Source organism: Geospiza fortis, unplaced genomic scaffold (assembly GCF_000277835.1).
Source record: "Geospiza fortis unplaced genomic scaffold, GeoFor_1.0 scaffold659, whole genome shotgun sequence".
Taxonomy (NCBI): domain Eukaryota; kingdom Metazoa; phylum Chordata; class Aves; order Passeriformes; family Thraupidae; genus Geospiza; species Geospiza fortis.
In genome coordinates this window covers 620,241-639,393 of record NW_005054530.1, presented here as the reverse complement: position 1 = coordinate 639,393, position 19,153 = coordinate 620,241, and the positions used below count along the sequence as shown (strand labels likewise).

General features: G+C 48.2%; 1 protein-coding gene across 1 annotated transcript in view; it reads left to right on the top strand.

The window, feature by feature from the left end:
• Positions 1-16,936, top strand: part of HUNK (hormonally up-regulated Neu-associated kinase) — a 35,754-nt gene extending 18,818 nt beyond the window's left edge. Inside the window, 8 exon segments of the mRNA XM_031063778.1 lie at positions 2,486-2,621; positions 2,813-2,940; positions 6,121-6,256; positions 8,656-8,824; positions 9,320-9,403; positions 13,102-13,165; positions 15,353-15,470; positions 15,472-16,936. Coding sequence (XP_030919638.1) covers positions 2,486-2,621; positions 2,813-2,940; positions 6,121-6,256; positions 8,656-8,824; positions 9,320-9,403; positions 13,102-13,165; positions 15,353-15,470; positions 15,472-15,976 — 1,340 coding nt within the window. The 3' untranslated portion in view covers positions 15,977-16,936.
• The last annotated feature ends 2,217 nt before the right edge of the window (positions 16,937-19,153 follow it).

The following is a 19,153-nucleotide window of genomic DNA, read 5'->3' as shown; positions in this document are numbered from 1 at the left end:
AGCAGATGCTTTGCACCACCAACATCTGGTGGATTTGAGGAGCTCACATCACTTCCCTGTTACTGGGTGTTTGATTGGAGCTTGGCATCCAAACCAAGCCCTTCCCAGATGATGCATGTACAGTTAAAACTCATGTGCCAAAATAAAGACTCCAGGCCTGTTCCTGCAGTTTGCTTTGGCTGCATGGAGGGCTCTCTTCGCAGTGGATGGTGGGGGAAGGACAGAGAAAAGAGAAGTTTGGTCTTCCAGAGCCTCAATAAATTGTCCTCAGCTCTGCAGCCTGATGTTCAGGCAAGGCAGGTTGCAGGCAGTGTGTGTGCTAAAACAAAGCAATTCAATCCCACCAGCCAAGCGATTCCCATGATTAGGGTTGATGGGTTTGTTGTGGTGCTGGAGCAAAAGAAAGGTTGCAATATTTCGTGTAGCCTGCTTTACTAGAAGTGATCACATCACACAGTCCTTCCCAGGAAGGTTCCTCAGGAGGGAAGAACATGTTTGGAGGGATTAAAGTGCTGCTTCTCATGACTGGGAGAAGAGACTGGGCTACAAAACCATCTCACGTTGCCTGCTGTGGGCTGAGAGCTTGGTCTCCATCATTTGTACAGCAGCAGACACAGGAGCAGCTAATGAAAACAAAAACGTTGCTCTTGTAAGAGCTGTGCAAGGAAGAACAGAAGGTGAAATGAAGATTTGAAGATTGAGGATGGGATATTGAAGTCCCTGCTTGTTCCTGCATTTCAGGGAGACCTGGATGCCTTGAGCCCTCAGCTGCTCTCAGGGCACCTTGGATTTTTTCCTCCTTTTGGCTACGAGACAAGGGGGTTTAGAACCTGCTCTTAGATATCTTTCTTGGAAGAATTCCCTTTGAGAGGACTCTTGGCAGTCTGTTAATCAGGTTGAAGGACATCTTGGAAGGAACCATTCCCTGTTATCTCCCAGCTCACGTGGTCGGTGTCAGAGCATGCAGAGTTCCTGGTGTCCTGCTGGGACACCCAGCTCTGCTGAGCCCTGTGCAGCTCTGCTGGTCCAGGAGCTGCTGTTTCACAGCTCCTGCCCTGTGCTGACTGGCAGAGCTGCAGGGATGGATGGCCCTGCACCCACAGCCTGGTGTGGGTTCCCTGAGGTGCTGAGGAGGAGCAGAGCGATGCCACGATGCTTCCCTGGCACTGCAGTGGGGGTGCTGGAGCTCCCAAGGGAAAATATTTGCTTTGGGAAAGCCAAGTGTGGCCTTTGATCTGAATTCTGTCCCTTGCTGGGCTCCTAGACAGGGAGAGGCAGGCAAGGTTATCAGTGCTGGTGGTCTCACTGCTCTCATCGAGATCAGCAGTGCATCCTTAATAAAACCAATAAAACCCACACTGTGATCACCATGTGCTGACACAGTGCTGATAGCAATATCCTCATTTCCATGGCTGTGGAACCCCTGTCCCCAGCACGCTTCCATTTGCACACATTCTGCTTTTCAGCAGGGGAGAAAAAAAAAGGCATAGGAGCTGAAATGAATGAGCTGAACAAGTGAATAAGGGGGTGACAACTGAAGCAAATAAGAGAATGAAAACCCCAGGTGGAGCACCCCTCCTGTGATACTGGTGAAGGGCTGCTGATTGACACCAGCACAGAACCCAATCCCAGCCCTTGTACCCTGGGATTGTCAAACATCACACCTGGAGCTGGCCTGACACAGCAGGCTGGGGACCAGGAACAATTCTGTGTGCAGATGTTATTTCCAGGAGTTTCTAAAAGTATTTCCCAGCTGACAGAACTCATCTCAGGCCACAGCTAATGAGCACGTTAATTAAGGTAATGGATCCTCTGCAGAATTTGTGGAAGCCCCAGGGATGATTTAGCAGTGCCCAGAGAGAATTGGTTTTCCATCAGAGGCAAATTCTCCCTTCAGTTTTGACAGAGTTCTCCAGGAAAACCCCTCTGTAGCTGTGAAAGATGGGATTCCTGTCCCTCCTTTCTATTGCCACAAGAGAGTGTCAGATACACCCAGGGACCAGAAATTCAGTCATTCAAGGCAGGAAAAACCAGGTTAATCAACAAATTTCCACTTCTTGCTCCAAGATCTCCATATGTTATTGCAGAGCTGGACCCTCTGTGTTTGTGCATCACCACAGCAGCCCCAGAGTTTTCCTGATGCTCATTGATACTCAGATTTTGAAGAAATCCCCCTTCACCTTGTCCCTGCCCAGCATCCTGCAGCCTGAAGTTGGTTCTGGTTGTTGCCACCCAGCTGCCAGGGAAATGGAGCTGCTCTGTGTGTGAAATGGAAAACTGGGCATGTTCTAAGGCTCCTCTTATTGTTTGTTGGTTATTTAGCACCTCGTGGAAGCAAATTACATCAACTGTGGATGAGTTGGGTTTTTTCTCCTCAGGGAGTTCATTGCTTTGGGGGAAAAAAAAGTTATTTCTTTTTAACTTGTGCTCTAGCCCAGTTTAACTGTGTCTCTCTTTCATAACTGTGTCTCTGTGCCTTTCACAGACTTTGGATTGAGCAACTGTGCAGGAATTTTGGGTTATTCTGATCCCTTCAGCACCCAGTGTGGGAGCCCAGCATATGCAGCCCCTGAACTTCTGGCAAGGAAGAAATACGGGCCCAAAATAGACGTTTGGTCCATGTGAGTTCCTCCTTGGGTTTATAATTGTTCTTGCAAAGAGCAGGGGCATCTCCAGCTGGATCAGTTCTCAGAAATGGGGCATCAACCCTGTGCTAGCTGTCAGACATTAAAGATGAACTGCAGTCTCTAAAGCATAAATTTTCCTTTGTTCCTGATAATTTTGGTTTCTTTTTCTGCCTGTTTTCTTTCAGTGGGGTGAACATGTATGCCATGCTGACTGGAACACTGCCCTTTACTGTGGAGCCATTCAGCCTGAGAGCCTTATACCAAAAAATGGTGGACAAAGAGATGAACCCCTTTCCCACCCAGCTCTCCTCAGGTAAAGCTGCTCCACTGGATTGCGGCTCCTCAGTCATGCTAATTGGGAAAAGCTCCTTTTTTTTCATTCTGACATCTGCAAGACCTGCAGGAGTTGATGTAGCAGAATTCCTTTTGCTCTGGCTCCTGGGGAAGCACCAAGTTGTGCTGAGTATGAGAGGAGGAGCAAATCTGTGAAATTCTCTGGGACTGCTTTTGCAGAGCAGCTAGTCACTTTTGCACATCCAGAAGATTCTAGCATGGGGTAAGGGTGGGTGAACAGATTGTTTTGGAATTACAGATTCCTGGGCATTGTCATGACTGAGGTTGGGTGACAAATAACCTGCCTCAAATAACCTCACATTTATTATGGAATAATGACATGCACCCAGAAAGTTATTTTGGGACAGCCACCTGGGATAACCTCTGTGTTTTCACAAAATGCAAAACAGTTGGTGTATTAGTATCAGAAATACTAATTCCTGCTTCAGAGCCACGTCACTAGGCAACAGAACCACTTTCCAGCTTGCAGCAAGGCCACTGTCAGCATTTGGAACAAGCTGGGGTTTATTTTTTCATGCCAAATTTGTTGTCCATGGAGAGCTTCTGCCTCCTTCCCTGGCAGCATGTTTGCAAGGGGCTTTTGATAGAATTAAAAGATCCCAAATACAAAAAAGAGAATGGAAACCCTTGGGAGTTGAGTCACAAGGTGAATTGTCCAAGTGCAGATTCAGGTTTCCACCTCCCACCCTGTGCAATGCCAGACCCTGAGCAGCCAAAAAGATAAAATTGCTTTTTAGCAGGCGTGGTTTTGCTGTTTCACCCATCCCACCATTTAAGTGGAGATCAGATTTTCTCAATTTGCAGCATCTGCAGCTCACTGGGGTCCCCAGGGAAGGCAGGATTCTGTTTATCCTGTGGGACCTCCAGCAGCCTGCACTTGCAGAGGTGGTGGCAAATTAATGGAGTAGATTTAAAGATGTTACCCTTTGCCCAAAAGCTGCCCATCAGTCCCTGAGCCCAGCCCAGGGACATGGCACAGCGTGATTTAAGGTGACATTTCCTCCTGCCACCTTAGCCTTTGGGTCACTGGGCAGCAACTCTGCTCTGGGAATTGTAGTGCTTGTGAAATTCTTGGGTTTGTGGACCTCTTATTTTAGTCAGGTCTTAACTTCCATAAATTCATCTAAAAGCAGAGAATTTTCACAGTAAAAAATTTTCACTTTTACGTGCCCAGCGGGTTGTCTTTCAATATTTAATTTCCTGGTAACTGAACACACAGCCCCACCATGCAGTCTTATCTCTGAGCAGGAAAACACTTTCATTTCTGTGCCCCACAATGCTGGCTGACCCTGAGCACCCAGAACAACCTGTGCAGCAAAACAGGGGCATTTTGGAGCTGCTGTTTGATTTTCCCACTTGGGAACCTGTTCCTCATGAAGCCTCTTTGAACAACAGCTCTCTGCTTATTGATTTTAGCTGAGCAGAGGTCAGGTGCTCAGGCAGTGGGTGTTCACCTTGCATATATTCATTTTCCTTCATGGTTTTTTTCCCTGGGGAAATCATTTTGCTGTCCCCAGCTGTGTGGCTCAGCTCTGGGAGCTTCCAGGCGGGAATTTTCACCCCACAATTGGCTTCTCCCAGCCTGAATCTGTTGATCTGTGGCACTTCACAAGCTTCATTTGATCAGCTTGCCTTTTGGCAAGGGTGGGGGTGGAGAAGTGGGATTTTTTTAAGGAGATTTTGGGTGATTTGGAGACCAGGCATGGTGGTGATGAAGGAGGGAGTGTGGGTATGGGGAGAGGGATTTTTGTGGCTCAGAGCCAATGGGATTGGAAACCAGTGTGAGGTTTTTAACACAGACACTGGAGCTAGAGGGGATTCAATGGCAGAACAAGGGTTTGTTGTTTGCTGGGATGGGGTGAAGAAAGGGCACACCAGGCACACAGACAGCAGCTTCCAGCAAGTTTGGGAATTTGGATGTAGGCTCTTCCTGCTGCTCTGCCTCATGGCTGCTGCAGGATAATAGCAAAAATGCTGGAGTGTATTTAAGTAAAGCATCTCAGTTAAATCAGTGGTTTGTGAAGAGAGGGACTAGAAAAAAACCCAGCTGAAAGGGTAAATACAGAGTAAGAAGCCCCTCTTGGACATCTAAGCTTCTTGACACAGTTTCTCCAGCTGAAACCTGATTTTTGCAGGATATTGTGCATTGAGCTTGCTCAGGTTGTTGGGTGTTGTCACTTGTTTGGTCTAACCCTGATTTATTTAGGGAGAAACCCTCCCTTCCTCATCCTCCACCCTCCCCATCCTGTCCCATCCCACTGTGGTGTCACCATGAGGTGCTTTATTCTCCTTAAATTGCACCTGGGAGCAGTGAAATAATTGATAATTGATAATTTGACAATTGAGGATAAATAATCCTTGATAATCTGAGGAATAAAGACCAGACCTAGCTGAAACAGAGTTTATTTTCAGCTCAGAGGGGCTCTTCTTGTGAGGCTTTAGGCAGATCACTTGATTTCATTGCTCCTAATCACGTAAGAAGCACGTGGCTTAAAAACTGAGTGTTTTTGCAGGAAAATCAGGAGGAGTGGTCGAATGTCATTGGAAATTGAAGGTTCAGGAGAACAGAGCAAGGCCTGTTAATTTTGCTGTACTCTTTTTAATTTGGCTAAAACCTTCTGCAGCTGATTGTAGGTGGGATGGGAGCCAGAGAATTTATCCTTGTCACGTCAAGGGGAGCCAAATTTGCTGTGTCTTCCTTCCCAGGTCTGCATCCCCTCCCTCCCACTCACCCCTGGTCCATCTCCTTCTGCTTTGATCCAGGGATTTGTCCCTGACCTGGCTCCAGCCTCTTGCCCTCATGTGGGAATTAAATGAATTAAATGTTGGCTCACCTGCTCCGAAACTTCAGATGAGCTCTGAGCCAAAAAGTGCCTTTTCTGCTCTCCTTTGGATATAAAACAAGTGCATTAAATAATGGATATCAATCACTGTGGCTGTAAATCATTGTTTGTTTCCGTTACTAATCCCTTATCAGTGCTCCCATTTTCTCAAGGACATGGGAGCTTGCAGTAAGGGAATTGTTCCTTGTTAGTGTGCTTTTGCTCAGGGTGCATACCTGTGTTAACTCATCACCTGTGCCAGTCCTAGAGCAGATGGCTGAGCTGATTTTTGGGGTTTTCCCTCCATCTCTTCACAGCTGCCATAAACTTCCTGCGCTCTCTGCTGGAGCCAGACCCTGCCAAGAGACCGAACATCCAGCAGGCCCTGGCAAACAGATGGCTCAATGAGAACTACCCTGGGAGGGCACCACCCAATGTCACCTACCCAAACAGGTACAGCAGGGAGGGCAGGGGAAAACCTGCCAGCACGGCCCTGGTGTTCCGGTTCCACTCATGTCACACATCCTAGGAACTGTGAATCCATCCTAAAGGTCATGGAAATTGACCCTGGGATGCTTGAAATGGCAAGAGCAACACCTTGAAGTGGAAGGTGCCGTGTTTGCAGGGTGGGATGGGGTGCAGATGTTCTGATTAATTTGCAGCAGGCCTGGGCATGGGGAGGTGTAACAGGCAGTTCTGATTGATGCCTCGGGAAGGCTGAGCTGGAACAGAGGTTGGGCAGAGTCACAGAATAAAGCAGGGATTTATTCAAAGCATCTCCTCCATGGATCCACCTTGGGCAGCACAAGAGCCCAGCCAGGGCTGCACCCAAGATGAACCAAAATGGCCCCAAAATGCACGGCTGGGCACAGGGTCTGTCACTGGGATCAGTTCTGCTCCATTTGCACCTTGCAGTTCATTGTCCCATTCCAGCTTTAGCCCAGGCAGTCCCACCCTGCTTGTTTTTCTCTCTGCAGCCCACATTTGTGCTCCTGGGCCTGAGATTTGGATAATTTGTCCTTGGTCCCCAGCTGGAGAGGAAGCCATTAAAGAGATTCTTTCATTTTTTAAAAAATTATACTACTTTTTTTTCATTACTTGATATCCCATGCTTGACCTCCCTAGACTTTGTCATACTGGAGCTTTACAGGGAGAATAATCTGCGAAGTTTTTAATATTTAACTGTGTGGCCTGGCTCCTTTTGAGCTTGTCCCAGAAAGTACCACTGGAGTCAGCTTCCATGGAATTTCTCCAATTTCTCTTTAGTGTGCAGCTATGGATAAGGTGTGGTGAAACGGTGTGTGAAAACCCCACTGCTGAATTTGCAAAGGATTAATTCCTCTCTTAATCAGCACAGAAGATGTTCTTGCAGTGCCTTTCCACTCCTGTGGGGGTAACTCCCATTGTCCCCGAGACAGGAGCGTGGCAGGAAGGGAAGAGCATGGAGATAAGGTGGGAGAACAGCAGAAGCTGCATTTTCAGGAGAATATTTTCCCAAGCTTTTTATGGGCTTGCTTTTGTTGAAGAAATTCCCTGAAGGCAAGCAAAATTTTCCCATTTTGCTGAGCACTTCAAGTCGAAATTGCTTGGATTTCTTTGGCTGCCCAGATGTCTCAACGTGCAGTGGCCAAGATAAGTTTTGCTTTCTAACTTGTGAAAAAAAGACCCAACCCTGGGCATTCCTTAGGGGCAGAAGGAGTGTTCATAGGCACAGGGAACAAAGGGAATGAGTTATTTGAGATTTCCCAGGCTGTGTTTGACATATTGTCTGAGTTCTGTCCATCAGAGCCTGGGCAGGAGTGGGAAAAGTGGGGAGGAATCTTGCAAAATAAGCTCCCTCTGATATTAGGCTTGTATTAGGAGTGAGGAATATCCTCTAGAAACAACTGGGACCCAGCATTTCTCTGGAGATGGCTGGGAGCTGGTGGGTACCTCTGGGAAGCTGGCCAGCCCATTTAGAAGTCTAAATAGGAGCAGAGCTCTTTGGAAAAATCTGGGTTTAACTCAGGCTGAGCCAATGCTTTGGCATTTCCACAAGACCTCTGTTCTGCTTTTCTCGCCTTGGCTGAGGCTGCTCCAGACTTTAGAGAGGAGAGAGACATAAACATGGCTGTGACAGCAGGGAAACAGCAGCATTGCCATTCTGAGCTGCAGGAATAATCCTGTGCACCCCCTTTCTCCAGCAGGAAATTCCCTGGATAATTAGGGCAGGGACACTGGGCAGCAGGTAAGGGGGTAAAGCTCAGAGCAGTGCTGGTTGATTAGGAGAAAAGGGCTTTTCAGAGAGCCAGATTTTACCTCTTTTCCTTCAAAACCAGCTCATCTTCATGATTTTCAGTGGTCAGATGTAGGGGAACAAATGGCCTGAGCATCATCACGGTGCCATTTCCCATCAGGAATGGACAGAGTGGTCAGAATTCTGTTAATTCCTGCAGCTCCTGTGCTCCCAGATAATCTGTCCTTTCCCTGCCTGGCTTTCCTGGGTCAAAACATTTGCCATCAGGTCAAATGCAGTGTTCTCTTGGGGGGTCAGAGCCTGTCAGCACAGAAAGTCTCAATAACCAGGGTTATTCTCAGTAACCAGGGTTCAGTAGGGTTCAAAGGGTTCCATAGGGTTCAAAGTCTCAATAACCAGGGTTGTTATTCTCAGTAACCAGGGTTCAGTAGGGTTCAAAGGGTTCCATAGGGTTCAAAGTCTCAATAACCAGGAAATTCTCAGGGTTCCAGCACCTGCCTGCTCCTGGGAGAAGGGAACAAATCACCCCAGTTACTGAGCCCCTGGGGCCCTCCTCTTGGGCATTCTGCCATGAAGAGGACACCCCAAAAACCCTGCTGTGCCTCTCCCTGTGCAGGATTCACCTGGAGGACCTGAGCCAGAGCGTGCTGCTGCACATGACCGAGAAGCTGGGCTACAAGAACAGTGATGTGATCAACACCGTGCTCTCCAACAGGGCCAGCCACACCCTGGCCATCTATTTCCTGCTCAACAAGAAGCTGGAGCGCTACCTGGCCAGCCTCAGGGTGAGCCAGCTGCCTCCTGCCACTGCTGGGGGACGAGGGGACAAAAAGGCTGCAGGTGGCCTGGCTTGGTGGCATTTGGTCTCCCAGGATTACAGCATATCCCAAGGACCGTCCATTGGGAAGTGCCCCTGTGCTGGGTTAGTTGTGCTGCTTGGAATGCCAGTCACACAATTTATGGAGTCAGGACATCAGGAAGAAGCTTAAGAGCTCTTAAACTTATTTAGGTTTGAAGTGAAAAGTCAGCTGAAAGTTTTACCTGAAGCACAGCTCAGGCCTTCCAATCTGACAACAGCAGCTCAGTTTTTTCCTTCCCTCAGTCCTTTCCACATTGCCACAATGATATTTACAATGTAATGGACCAAACCCATCATCTCTGTGAGCTGATGCCCCTCCACTGAATGGCAGGAGTGGGTGCAGTCCATTAAGCAGTAATTAAACCTTAGTGTTCTCTAATTGCCTTACGTATTTGACTTTTCTGTGCTTTTCTCTCTGCAGAAGGCTGAAGGCCAGGACAGTGTTTGCCACAAGAACCAGCTATACCAGATAGAAAAATACAAGGCCAATAAAGACTCCTATGAGGTAAAGCTCAGCAAAGCTTGGTGCAGGGCTTTGGGAGCAGATTGAATTTGAGCATCCTTGGTGATGGTGATTGAAGTGATGGGATTGTGGAGAAAAGAAACCCCTGTGGTCCTGCCTGTGCAGGACAAATAACTCCCTTTATTTCTTTTCAAAGAAACAAACAGTAATCCCCAAGAGAGGAACTAGAAGGGTGACTTTCAGGGTTTTTAAAGAAATTAAATGTTTTTAAATCTCTGTTTAACAAAATGATGCAAACACAGGGGACTCCTTATTTTCATTCTGGTGTTACAAGAAGATGAAAACTGGGTGTTCTAGAGGCTCTGAGCCCTGGGACCTTGGTGCTGCAGGACAGAGAGCTGGGTGACAGCCAGGGTGACCCTCTGGTGTCCTGGGCCAACCCTGCCTTGGCTGCCAGCAGCAGTGAGGCTGGATTAGCACAGCACTCTTCAAAGTCAATTTGCTCTGCTCCTTAGCAGAGGGGATGTGGGCTCAGCCCTCTGCATCATGAAGGAATTCCCCTGGGCAGACAAAAGGTTTAACCTTTTGCTCGGTCGCTCTCCAGTCTTCTTGCCTGCGAGCAGAGAAGGTATTTTGTATCAAATCCTGGCTGGATTTTTCTTCCCTGGCTGATTCTTTGCCAAGCACTAAAATTACAGGAGTAATGTGAGCTGTGCAAGTGTTCCCTGCCAGCACAAAGAGCAGCATTCTTGGGGAGGCTGCCTGTTCCAAAAGCTGCTCCTCAGCCCTGGATTGATTATCTAATTGCAGGGGCAGATCTGTGTCGTGGCTGGTTTTGTTTATTATAAAGGCTGCTTGCAAGACAAGCTGAACTGCGAGCCAGATGGAAATATCAGGGCAAAGCACTTACTCTTTTCTTGAATAAATCAAAACCTTCTTGCTGGGAATGGACCAGCAGTGGGTAGGCTCGATGAATGTGACATTTCACAAAGCTCTCCCAACTTCCTCAAGCTGTTCCCTGGAAACAGGGGCAGGCACTGGGGGCTGGAGGCTCCAGATCCTGCCTGGAGCATCCTGGCAGGGGGTGGAGATGGGCTCTGGGGTCCCTCTCACCCCATCCTCGGGTTCCACAGGGTTTTCTGTCACTGTAGCTGTGCTCACAAGAGGAATTGGGAGCCACTGGTCCCCAGGGAGCAGAGCTGCAGGTTGCCATGGGAATAGGAGGGGGAGGGATGGTCAGCTCCAGCTCCAGCTCCAGCTCCAGCAGAATTTCTCCCACCTCTCTCCAGCCATGGGAAATAAGATTTGGCTTCAGGAGGGGCTGCCAGCAGCTGGGCAGGCAGGGGCAAAGGGCAGTGGTCGTGTCCTGCCCCTCTCCAGCAGGCCTCCTGCTGCAGGGTGGGCAGGGGCAGGCAGGACTCTGTGCTCTCTCCATCTCTTTAGCTGTGGAAGGGGTCTCAGGATGAATGGCTGTCCCTGCAGGGGAGCTCAGAGGTGGAATTTGCAGTTTTGAACAGCTGCTGGCCGTGTCAGACGTGGCCAAGGCAAACACCCTTTATCTGCCTTTCAGATCCATTGCTGGGGCTCAGAGTAGGTTTGAGGGTCAAGGTCAGGACAGGAAATAGCAGAGGATGATGTAATTCCCAACCTATTCAAGCACAGCATACCGGTACAGCTCCTGCCTTGTGGGACACAGCCCTGCACTCTGCAGTGCAGGGGGAACTTCTGTAACCCCCCTGAATGAAATCTTCCTTCCCTTTTCAAACACAAGCGAGTGGCACCTTGGGATTCAGGTCCTGAGCCACGTTAGCACTTTCAGAAACACCCCTGAGACCATTTGCAGTGCTCATCCAGCGTGAAGAAATTAATTGGCAGCACCGGATATGTGAATTTCCTTTGCCAGGGCTGCTTTCATTGTGTGGAGTGGCTGGCTCAGAGAATGTGCCAGCAGGGCGAGGGCAAAGGCAGGAGCACTTGGCAGGTGAGGAGCTGCAGCTTGGCTCCTGCACCATCACACTAAAAATCCTGCAGCCCTGGAACGTCCAGAGGCTCAGGATCAGCTGCACACCTTTCCCCTGGCTGCTGGGGCAGGGAATGTGGTGGTTACCCATAGTAATAATAATAATAATAATAATAATAATAATAATAATAATAATAATAATACTCCAAGCATGGCTCCCAGGGATGGGCACCTCCAGAGGTGGGCAGAGGTGGACAGCTCCACCAGGGCCTCCTTGGTTGCTGTGGAAGGGTCAGCCAGCTGCAGCCAGCCAGAGGGAGAGGAATTGCAGGAGATGAGGGATGGAGGGGGGCAAAAACCACGTGCACGAAGGGAGGCTCCTCCAGTGAGGAGGATCTCAGGTTCTTCTTCTCCCAAGTCAACCATTTCAGTATTAAAACTAAAAACTTTGGTTTGTGAGTCACTGAAGGTCTTCTTTCCAACTCTGCAACTCCTGAAAGGTTGATGAGCCCAGCAGTGCCCAGACAGTGTGTGTGTAGGGAGCCAGGCTCCATCTGAGCTGGGAATGTTCACAATGAGTCCAGATTTTTGTCTCTTCGTGTCTGTCTTGCTTCCAGAGCTGTTTAGTGGTCCAGGAGAATCTTCTGCATCTCTCTTTTCCTCTCTCTCGTGTTTTTATGCACTTCACTTTGAGGGTTTTCATAGACTCCACGTCAGTGAGCTTGCAAAAGAAAATCAAGAGTGGCAGTGCATAATTACCAGACAAAACAGGCACATAATTGGGGGAAGGAACTTTCCTTCACTTTTTAAAAAGACTTGTACTTGCAGTGACCTTTTAATCAGATGCAGCAAAACATGCTGCTTAAATGAGAACTGTGACCAGAAAAACAGCCCCAAACCAACCAAAATATTTTTTTTAATGTTACATAAGGCTTTGGGCTCCCCTAGAAATCAGTGGAAGGTAAAGGGTGTTAAGAAGTTTGCTGAATCCAGTGACTGAAAGAAGAAGCAATGAATTTTCACTGTACAGCAGTGCTTTGAAAATTGGCTTCCCCTTCAGAGTCCTGCTCCCAGGGTCTGTTTTTCCTCTGTCATCACTGGAGATCAAACCTATCTTCTTCTTGCAATTCCTCCTTCAGCTGCCTTCCCCATCACAGCCAGGAGTTATGGCTCAGGGAAGGGATGGCTCAAAAATTTTCTCCCCCTCCATATCTTGTGCAGTTGCAGGGGTGCTGTAAAAGCAAGGGCTGTGTTCCTCCAGATCTTCTCCAGAAGAGAAATGACTCAAAGGCTTTAAACTTCTTTAAAACTTTGCAGCTCACCTTTTTAAATCTCAGAGGGAGTGGAGTAAAGATAAATCATTTTTTTTTTGTGCTTAAGTAGGGTATTTCAGGTATGGAGGAGCGCAGACCTTCATCTGCTTTCTCCAAGAGAAAAGTTTTCCTTTTCCTTTAATTTTCCAAGACCTGCCTGAATGTCAGAGCAGATGGGAGCCATGAAATCATGGCAAACTGATCAGAGTCAAATGAGACATGGAGGATTTAGTTACTCTGAGATAAGTTCCTTGTAAATACATGGTGATTAATCCACCTTGTAGGTCTGGGGGTCACTGCAACTTCCCTTGAGTAAACCAAATTGTTCTTGTTTGTTTTACAACCTAAAGGACAAAAAACTCAAAGAGCAAGAAAAGAAAGGGGCGATCCTTCACCGTCAGCTCCCAAAGAAAACTGAGAAAAGTCCAGTTTCATATAGACAGCCTTCTTCCTGTCTTATCTCACAGATCCAGAACACCAAGGCTCTGCTGAAGGACCGGAAAGTCGCCAAGGCCGGGGGTCCGGACAAAGGTCAGTGGGAGAAAGGCCATGGTGGGTCTGTGTGTGCATGTTAGGTGTGGTGGTTTTGAGCCTGTCCTGTGTGGTGTGGTGGTTTTGAGCCTGTCCTGTGTGCTGTGCTGGTTTTGAGCCTGTCCTGAGCTGTGTGGTGTGTGTTTGTGAGTAAAAACTCCGGGTTTGCCTTCCCTGCCGCTCCGGGGGTGGTGTGGGAAAGAAGCCTGGATAATGTCAGCACACGTGGAGTGAAATGCCCTGAGGAATCCATGGTGGTGCTCAGCAGTCAGGAGCCCTCCCTCTCTGTGTCTGACAGAATTCCTGCAGTGCTTTAGCAAGGCACCTTCTTCCCCTGTTTACACGTCCTCACACGAAATCCTCTGCGCTCACGCTGCTGTTTTGCAAGCATCACCACCCACCCCTGGATCAGTGAGGAACCAGAGCTGGTAGCCAAGCTCCTTCCTACCAGCCCCTGTTTTCCTCAGAGAGGGCTAAGGAGAATCCCTGACCTCCCTGAGGAGTCCCTGGGAGGAATGGGAAAGGGGCAGCCTCAAGGAAAGGCAGGTGGCACTGCCAACCTCAGCATCAGCAAAAGGAGGGGGGGAATGATGAGCAGGGAAAGGAAAAGACGTGACAGGCAGATGAGAGCACAGCATTAATCACAAAGGGCAGCCTGAGAGGCCTGGGTGAAAACTGCTGGCAGGGAAAGGAGTGGAGGAAAAGAGGAGGCAGCAGGAAAAATGGGCAATGCACACCTGGGTGGGACACACTGAGGAGCAGCAAGGTGATGTAGCCTCTGTTAGATGGGGAACTAAATGAGGGGAGATGGAAACATCCACAGTGGTGGAAAACATTCACTGTGGTGTCAGGGGGTTATTCACAGTGGTGGCTTGTGATGCTTTCATGCTTATTGTGGTGACTTGATCATTTATCATTTGTTGTGCTCAAAGTGAGAAAAATTTGTCCAAGTCGTGTTTGTCTGGCAGCATGGGAACTACTGCTGCAGGGTGGCAGGAGTCCAGAGAGCTGGGCAGGAATGGGGCATAGTTCCTTCAAAAAAAAGTAAAAAAAATTATAAAATGTCCATTTTGCTGAGATTTGCTGTCCCTTTTGGGAGGAAGGCACGGGGGAAGAAAATCTAGTTCATTTTTTCCCTCTTTATGTTTCTCCCTGCTTTTTTGTCTGAAAATCATGCAGATCTCAGCTAAAGCATTTCTGTGCTTATGGAGACTATATTTTGGCACATCTTAAATAATTTTTGCCAGTTTTGGAAAGAAACTGGTTGGAATGAACTTCTTTCTACTTTTCCCACACAAGTGTGAGATTTCACCCTGTTCATCCTCAAGACCATCCCTCCACAAGAAATACACCTGAGATTTGTGGCTGGGACCTGGGTGCTGGCAGAGCTGAATTATTTCAGATCCTTTTTAGATTATTTGAGACCCAGGGAGCTGATGGAATAGCTACCAGTTAATTCAATTAGGAGGGCCTGGCAGGTTCCTTGGACAGCTTTCCATCAAGGCAGCAGAACGTGCTTGCTTGTGATTAGCTTGGCATGAGGCAGTGCCAGCGTTCTGTAGGAGCTGGGCAGATCTTCTCCACAGGCTGTTTTGTTTGTCTGGGCCAAATCCTGCAAAGGTTTTGTGCCATTTCTTTTCAGCTCATGCTGGAGGAAGGTTCTTGCTGAAGCTGATGCAGCAAATCTGTTCCAACTGTAACAGCCTGTGCTGGCCAGTGCTGGTATTCCATATTTACATGTGTGAAACCAGGGACAGATTTTGTTCCAAAATGCAAGGAGAGCCTCCAGGGATTAACTCACTGTGCTCCCCTGTGTCTCTAGGTGTGTCAGGGAATACAGGTCCAGCAAGAGCCACACAAAGTGGCGCTGAGAAAAGAGAAATGTGAGATTCCTCAGTGTGTGTGTGTGGTGGTGTGGATATAATTAATACAAACAGCTGGAGACATCTGTGCTTTTCCTTCTCAAGTGCCTGTCTCAGTTTAAGCACTTTTCCTGCCTGTGAGGAAGAGGGCAGATAAATCCCCTGGGAAGAAATGGTGTTAGTATTGAGGGGGGATGAGGGAATTGGGTTGTGAGTGCATCCCAGACTTTTTGCGGCAGCTGGAGCATCCCTAGGTTCCTGTGGCTGTGGCCAGTGCTAGTAACTGCAGTGTGCTCTCCTGCTTCCTTCTCCCATTGCCTTGCAGACTCCAGCGGCGCTGGGAGCCCTTTCCACGAGCCCCTGGCAGCCAGGACAGGCTGTGTGACCTCCAGCTCCCTGGAATACCTGGAGGTGCAGCAGGCTCCCCCCAGGACCCCCCGGCTCCCAGCCGGAGCCGTCCCGCATCGGGGGCCGCCCCAGGGACTCCCCTCTCATCCTCAACATCGTGCACTCCTTCGAGTCAGTGGACAGGGAGGACCAAATAGACCAGGTTTCCCCCTCTCACCAGTACAGAATTTTGGGCTCTCCAATGAATTTCCCTTACAAAAGCTCCAGTGAAAGGACACTGTCGCCGCTCTTTACCCCGGGGAGCACGTCCCCCATCCACCCCACCCAGGTCTCTTTCACCTATGAAGAGAAAGCGTACCAGGCGAAGGAAGAGGCAGTGTCCCCTACCCAGCTGGTCCCCAGCAACCCCCTGGGCAGCCCAAACTGTGTGAAAAGCAGGGGCAGGTTCCCCATGATGGGGATCGGACAGATGCTGAGGAAGAGGAACCAGAGCATGCAGTCGGCGAGCGAGAAGCCCCTGGAGGCCAGGATGCCTCAGCTGCAGCAGATGAGCCCCACACAGATTTCCTTCAACACAGAGGCTGTCAGTGGCCAGTGTTAGCCTGACATCATCCTGGGATTTGCACTGGTCTTCTCTGGGATCTAACCTTTTTCCCCTTTGAGCAAGAAGGGAAAGCCACAGGCACGTTGCTGTCACCCCACGGCGGTGCAGCGCAGGAAATCGGAGGTTTGCTTGCAAGGAAGGCACTGTCCTACATATTACAGTTGACAGGAAAGGGCTCTGCTTGTGCTGTTAAGAAATACTCACATTTGGCACCTGACTGTACAGTAAAACACCCTGCAAGAGCCAAGTGGATCTGCATTTTCACTGCTCTCAGCTGGGTGGAAGAACCACGAGCACCGAGGGTTTGGTTCCTCCAGGATCTGTGCTGAGACTGTCCCTGCTCCACCTGCCTGTGCCACACAGCCCGTGCTGCTGCTGCAGGCATTGCTCCTGGGCCAGGAGGGGGGGAAATGCCAGTACTCTGTCCAAAGTGAGCTTGCTGACAAGCCCTGCCGAGAAGATGGAGGTGGTAGAAAGCTTGAGTAAAGACACGAGTGGTCTAGCTCAGAAAAAGTGGGAATATTGGAATTCCAAGCAGATTTTGCTGTTAATTACATAAAGTAGGTAATAACACAATCATTTTTTTCATGAAGAAAACTGTGATTATTTAAAAACAAGTGTCATCATGTGGAAATTTACTGCATTGGTCCCTGTTACACCAAGGCAGCTTTGGACACACTTGAAGGCTTCTCTGAGGCTGCAGTGGATTAAAAAGACTAATAAAGGACACATGAGCCTGTACCAAGTCCATTTTATACTCCAAGATTGGTAATGTAGTGGTTACCAAAAATTGGGTATTGTTATAAGGAGTGGAGATTGACTTTCTTAGAAGACACCATGTTCTGTACACCAGTCTTGTTTTTCTAAGTAAATGATACATCTGGGAGGTTGGCAACATCTTTTTGGTTCTGTTTCTGTCCTCAAACCATTTCCTATAAATTAGAAGGTTTAGCCAAAGACAAAGACTGCTCTTTTCTCTCGTCTGTACCGTCCCTGTGTACGTGCTTGTGTGTTCAGAGCATCTCAGCAAGGGTGGTTCCAGCCTGGTTCTGCTGCCACCACTGAATGGTATTTCAAAGCCCAGGAAGCAGAGGTGGTTAATTCTTGTCCCTGGAAGATGGGATTGTGCCACTGGTGGGAATCCAGGCCCTGTTTTCATCCATAATTTCACAAAAAATTTCATTGCCCTGTTGGTGTCCGTGCAGGTGCTGAGGGTTACCCACGTTTGGGAAGTTTTCCTTCCAGTTCCACCAGCAGGATACTCAGAGCCTGGGTCAGGAGGGCCATAGCTGAGCCTTTGTACAGGCCTGACACCAAAATCTACAGGGAAAAATGGACATTAATCCAAATACTGACAGATAACTGGGCTGCTCAGTGCTGGCAAAAGCAGCAGAGTGATGCCTAGAGCACCCATCTCATCCCTGCCGGTGGGACCTTCCCTCAGCACTGGGGTTTGGCCCTGGAGAGCCCATGAGCATCTTGGACCCTTCAGTGGGGTGAGGACTCCCACCTCTGAGGGAATTGTGTAAAATAATAAACATGACAACCCCAATATGATGAGAAAAGACAGCCCTGGAATAATTTTATCCATTTTCAGATCATTCTGTTTGTGGAGAGCACCTGTTTATCCCAAGGGGGCCGTTTTAACTCCTTCATTTATAAATGTCAGAGCATTTTCATTCTCTTCATGCTAAGAGCACATTTGTGCTGCCAAGCCAGTGGGCTGGGACCACTGAAATCAGGAATCACTGAAATCAGGGATCACTGAAATTCAGGAATCACTGAAATCAAGGACCACTGAAATCAAGGACCACTGAAATTAGGGATCACTGAAATCAGGGATCACTGAAATCAGGGATCACTGAAATCAAGGACCACTGAAATTAGGGATCACTGAAATCAGGCACCACTGAAATCAGGCACCACTGAAATCCCCCCTTTGTGTTCATCAGACTCCCATACCCGAGCAGATGGCAGATGCCAACTTGAATTGCAAACTCAGGTTTATTTGGAACCCAATAAAAGGTTGGGGGAGGCAGGAAAGAGACATGTTTTGTTTTGGTTTTAGATTTTTTTTTCATTTGTGGAAACACAGGAAATATGTGTAAGGATCAGAATGAAAACAAATGTGAAGTATTTTATTATATTTATAGGGAATATATGAGTACTACACTGCTAAAACATAACCATATATTCAGCATAGTCAGTAGCTATGTACAGTCTAACTGCAGTGACCACAGCAGGGACCTACTGAATATCACAGTGGAAATTCCAGGGGGGAAAAGCTGTATTTGGTATCATTATTAAATATATGTACTTTTGGAACAAGATTGCCACAGACTGCTGACTTTGTTTGCCAGGTCACTGCATAGCAAAGATAAAAACTCAGGACAAAAACTACAAGGATGGGGCTTGGAGCAGCCTGGTCTAGTGGAATTTTGAGATCTTTTTTTGGTGTTTGCCTCAGTCTTGGCACCAAACCTGTCATGAATGTATTTGACAGCTGAAAATGCACCTTACACTTCAGGCTGGGTGTTGGGAAAAGAGCAGTTCTGAGCTTTGGAATGGAAACACCTCTGTGGGGCCTTTCTGAGCTGCTGTGAAGCATTTACAGGAGAGCTTTGCAAACTGGCTGATCACTGGGCAGCAGTTCAGGAGCCAGAGTGGTAAAAATGGTTTTGTTCAGGCTCTTCTGCCTGGAAAACCAGGTGTTGGATTTATTGAGTGAGAAGGAGCAGAAACCATCAGCTGTTGCTGAAGGTGTTGGTCTTTGTGCTTCTCCTGTAAATGGGCTGCTAAATACTGAAAAACTTCACTGCTTGTAGCACCCCAAGCTCACATTGGCCATGCTTATCCAGAAGTGAGCAGAAAATCCAGAGGCACTGTTGCTGTGTGCAGGAGTTGGGGTTTTGCCTGTCTCCTCCCTGATTTTTCCATCCTCTGTGGCCACAAATGGCCAGTTTTCTCTTGTGTATCCCTTGGAGCTTCACAGAGCTCCTCAATATTTGATCCCAAAGGAAGCCTGTCATAGGATGACTGAGAGAAATCAGAAGAACAAAGGGCTTCTGGATAGAGCCTAGAGTGGGATTGGAGTTTGCAGGAGCATCCCTGCTTCTCCCTGCCAGCTGAGAAGAAAATAAGATTATTATTAAGTGTGAGGTGCTAAGCTTGTTT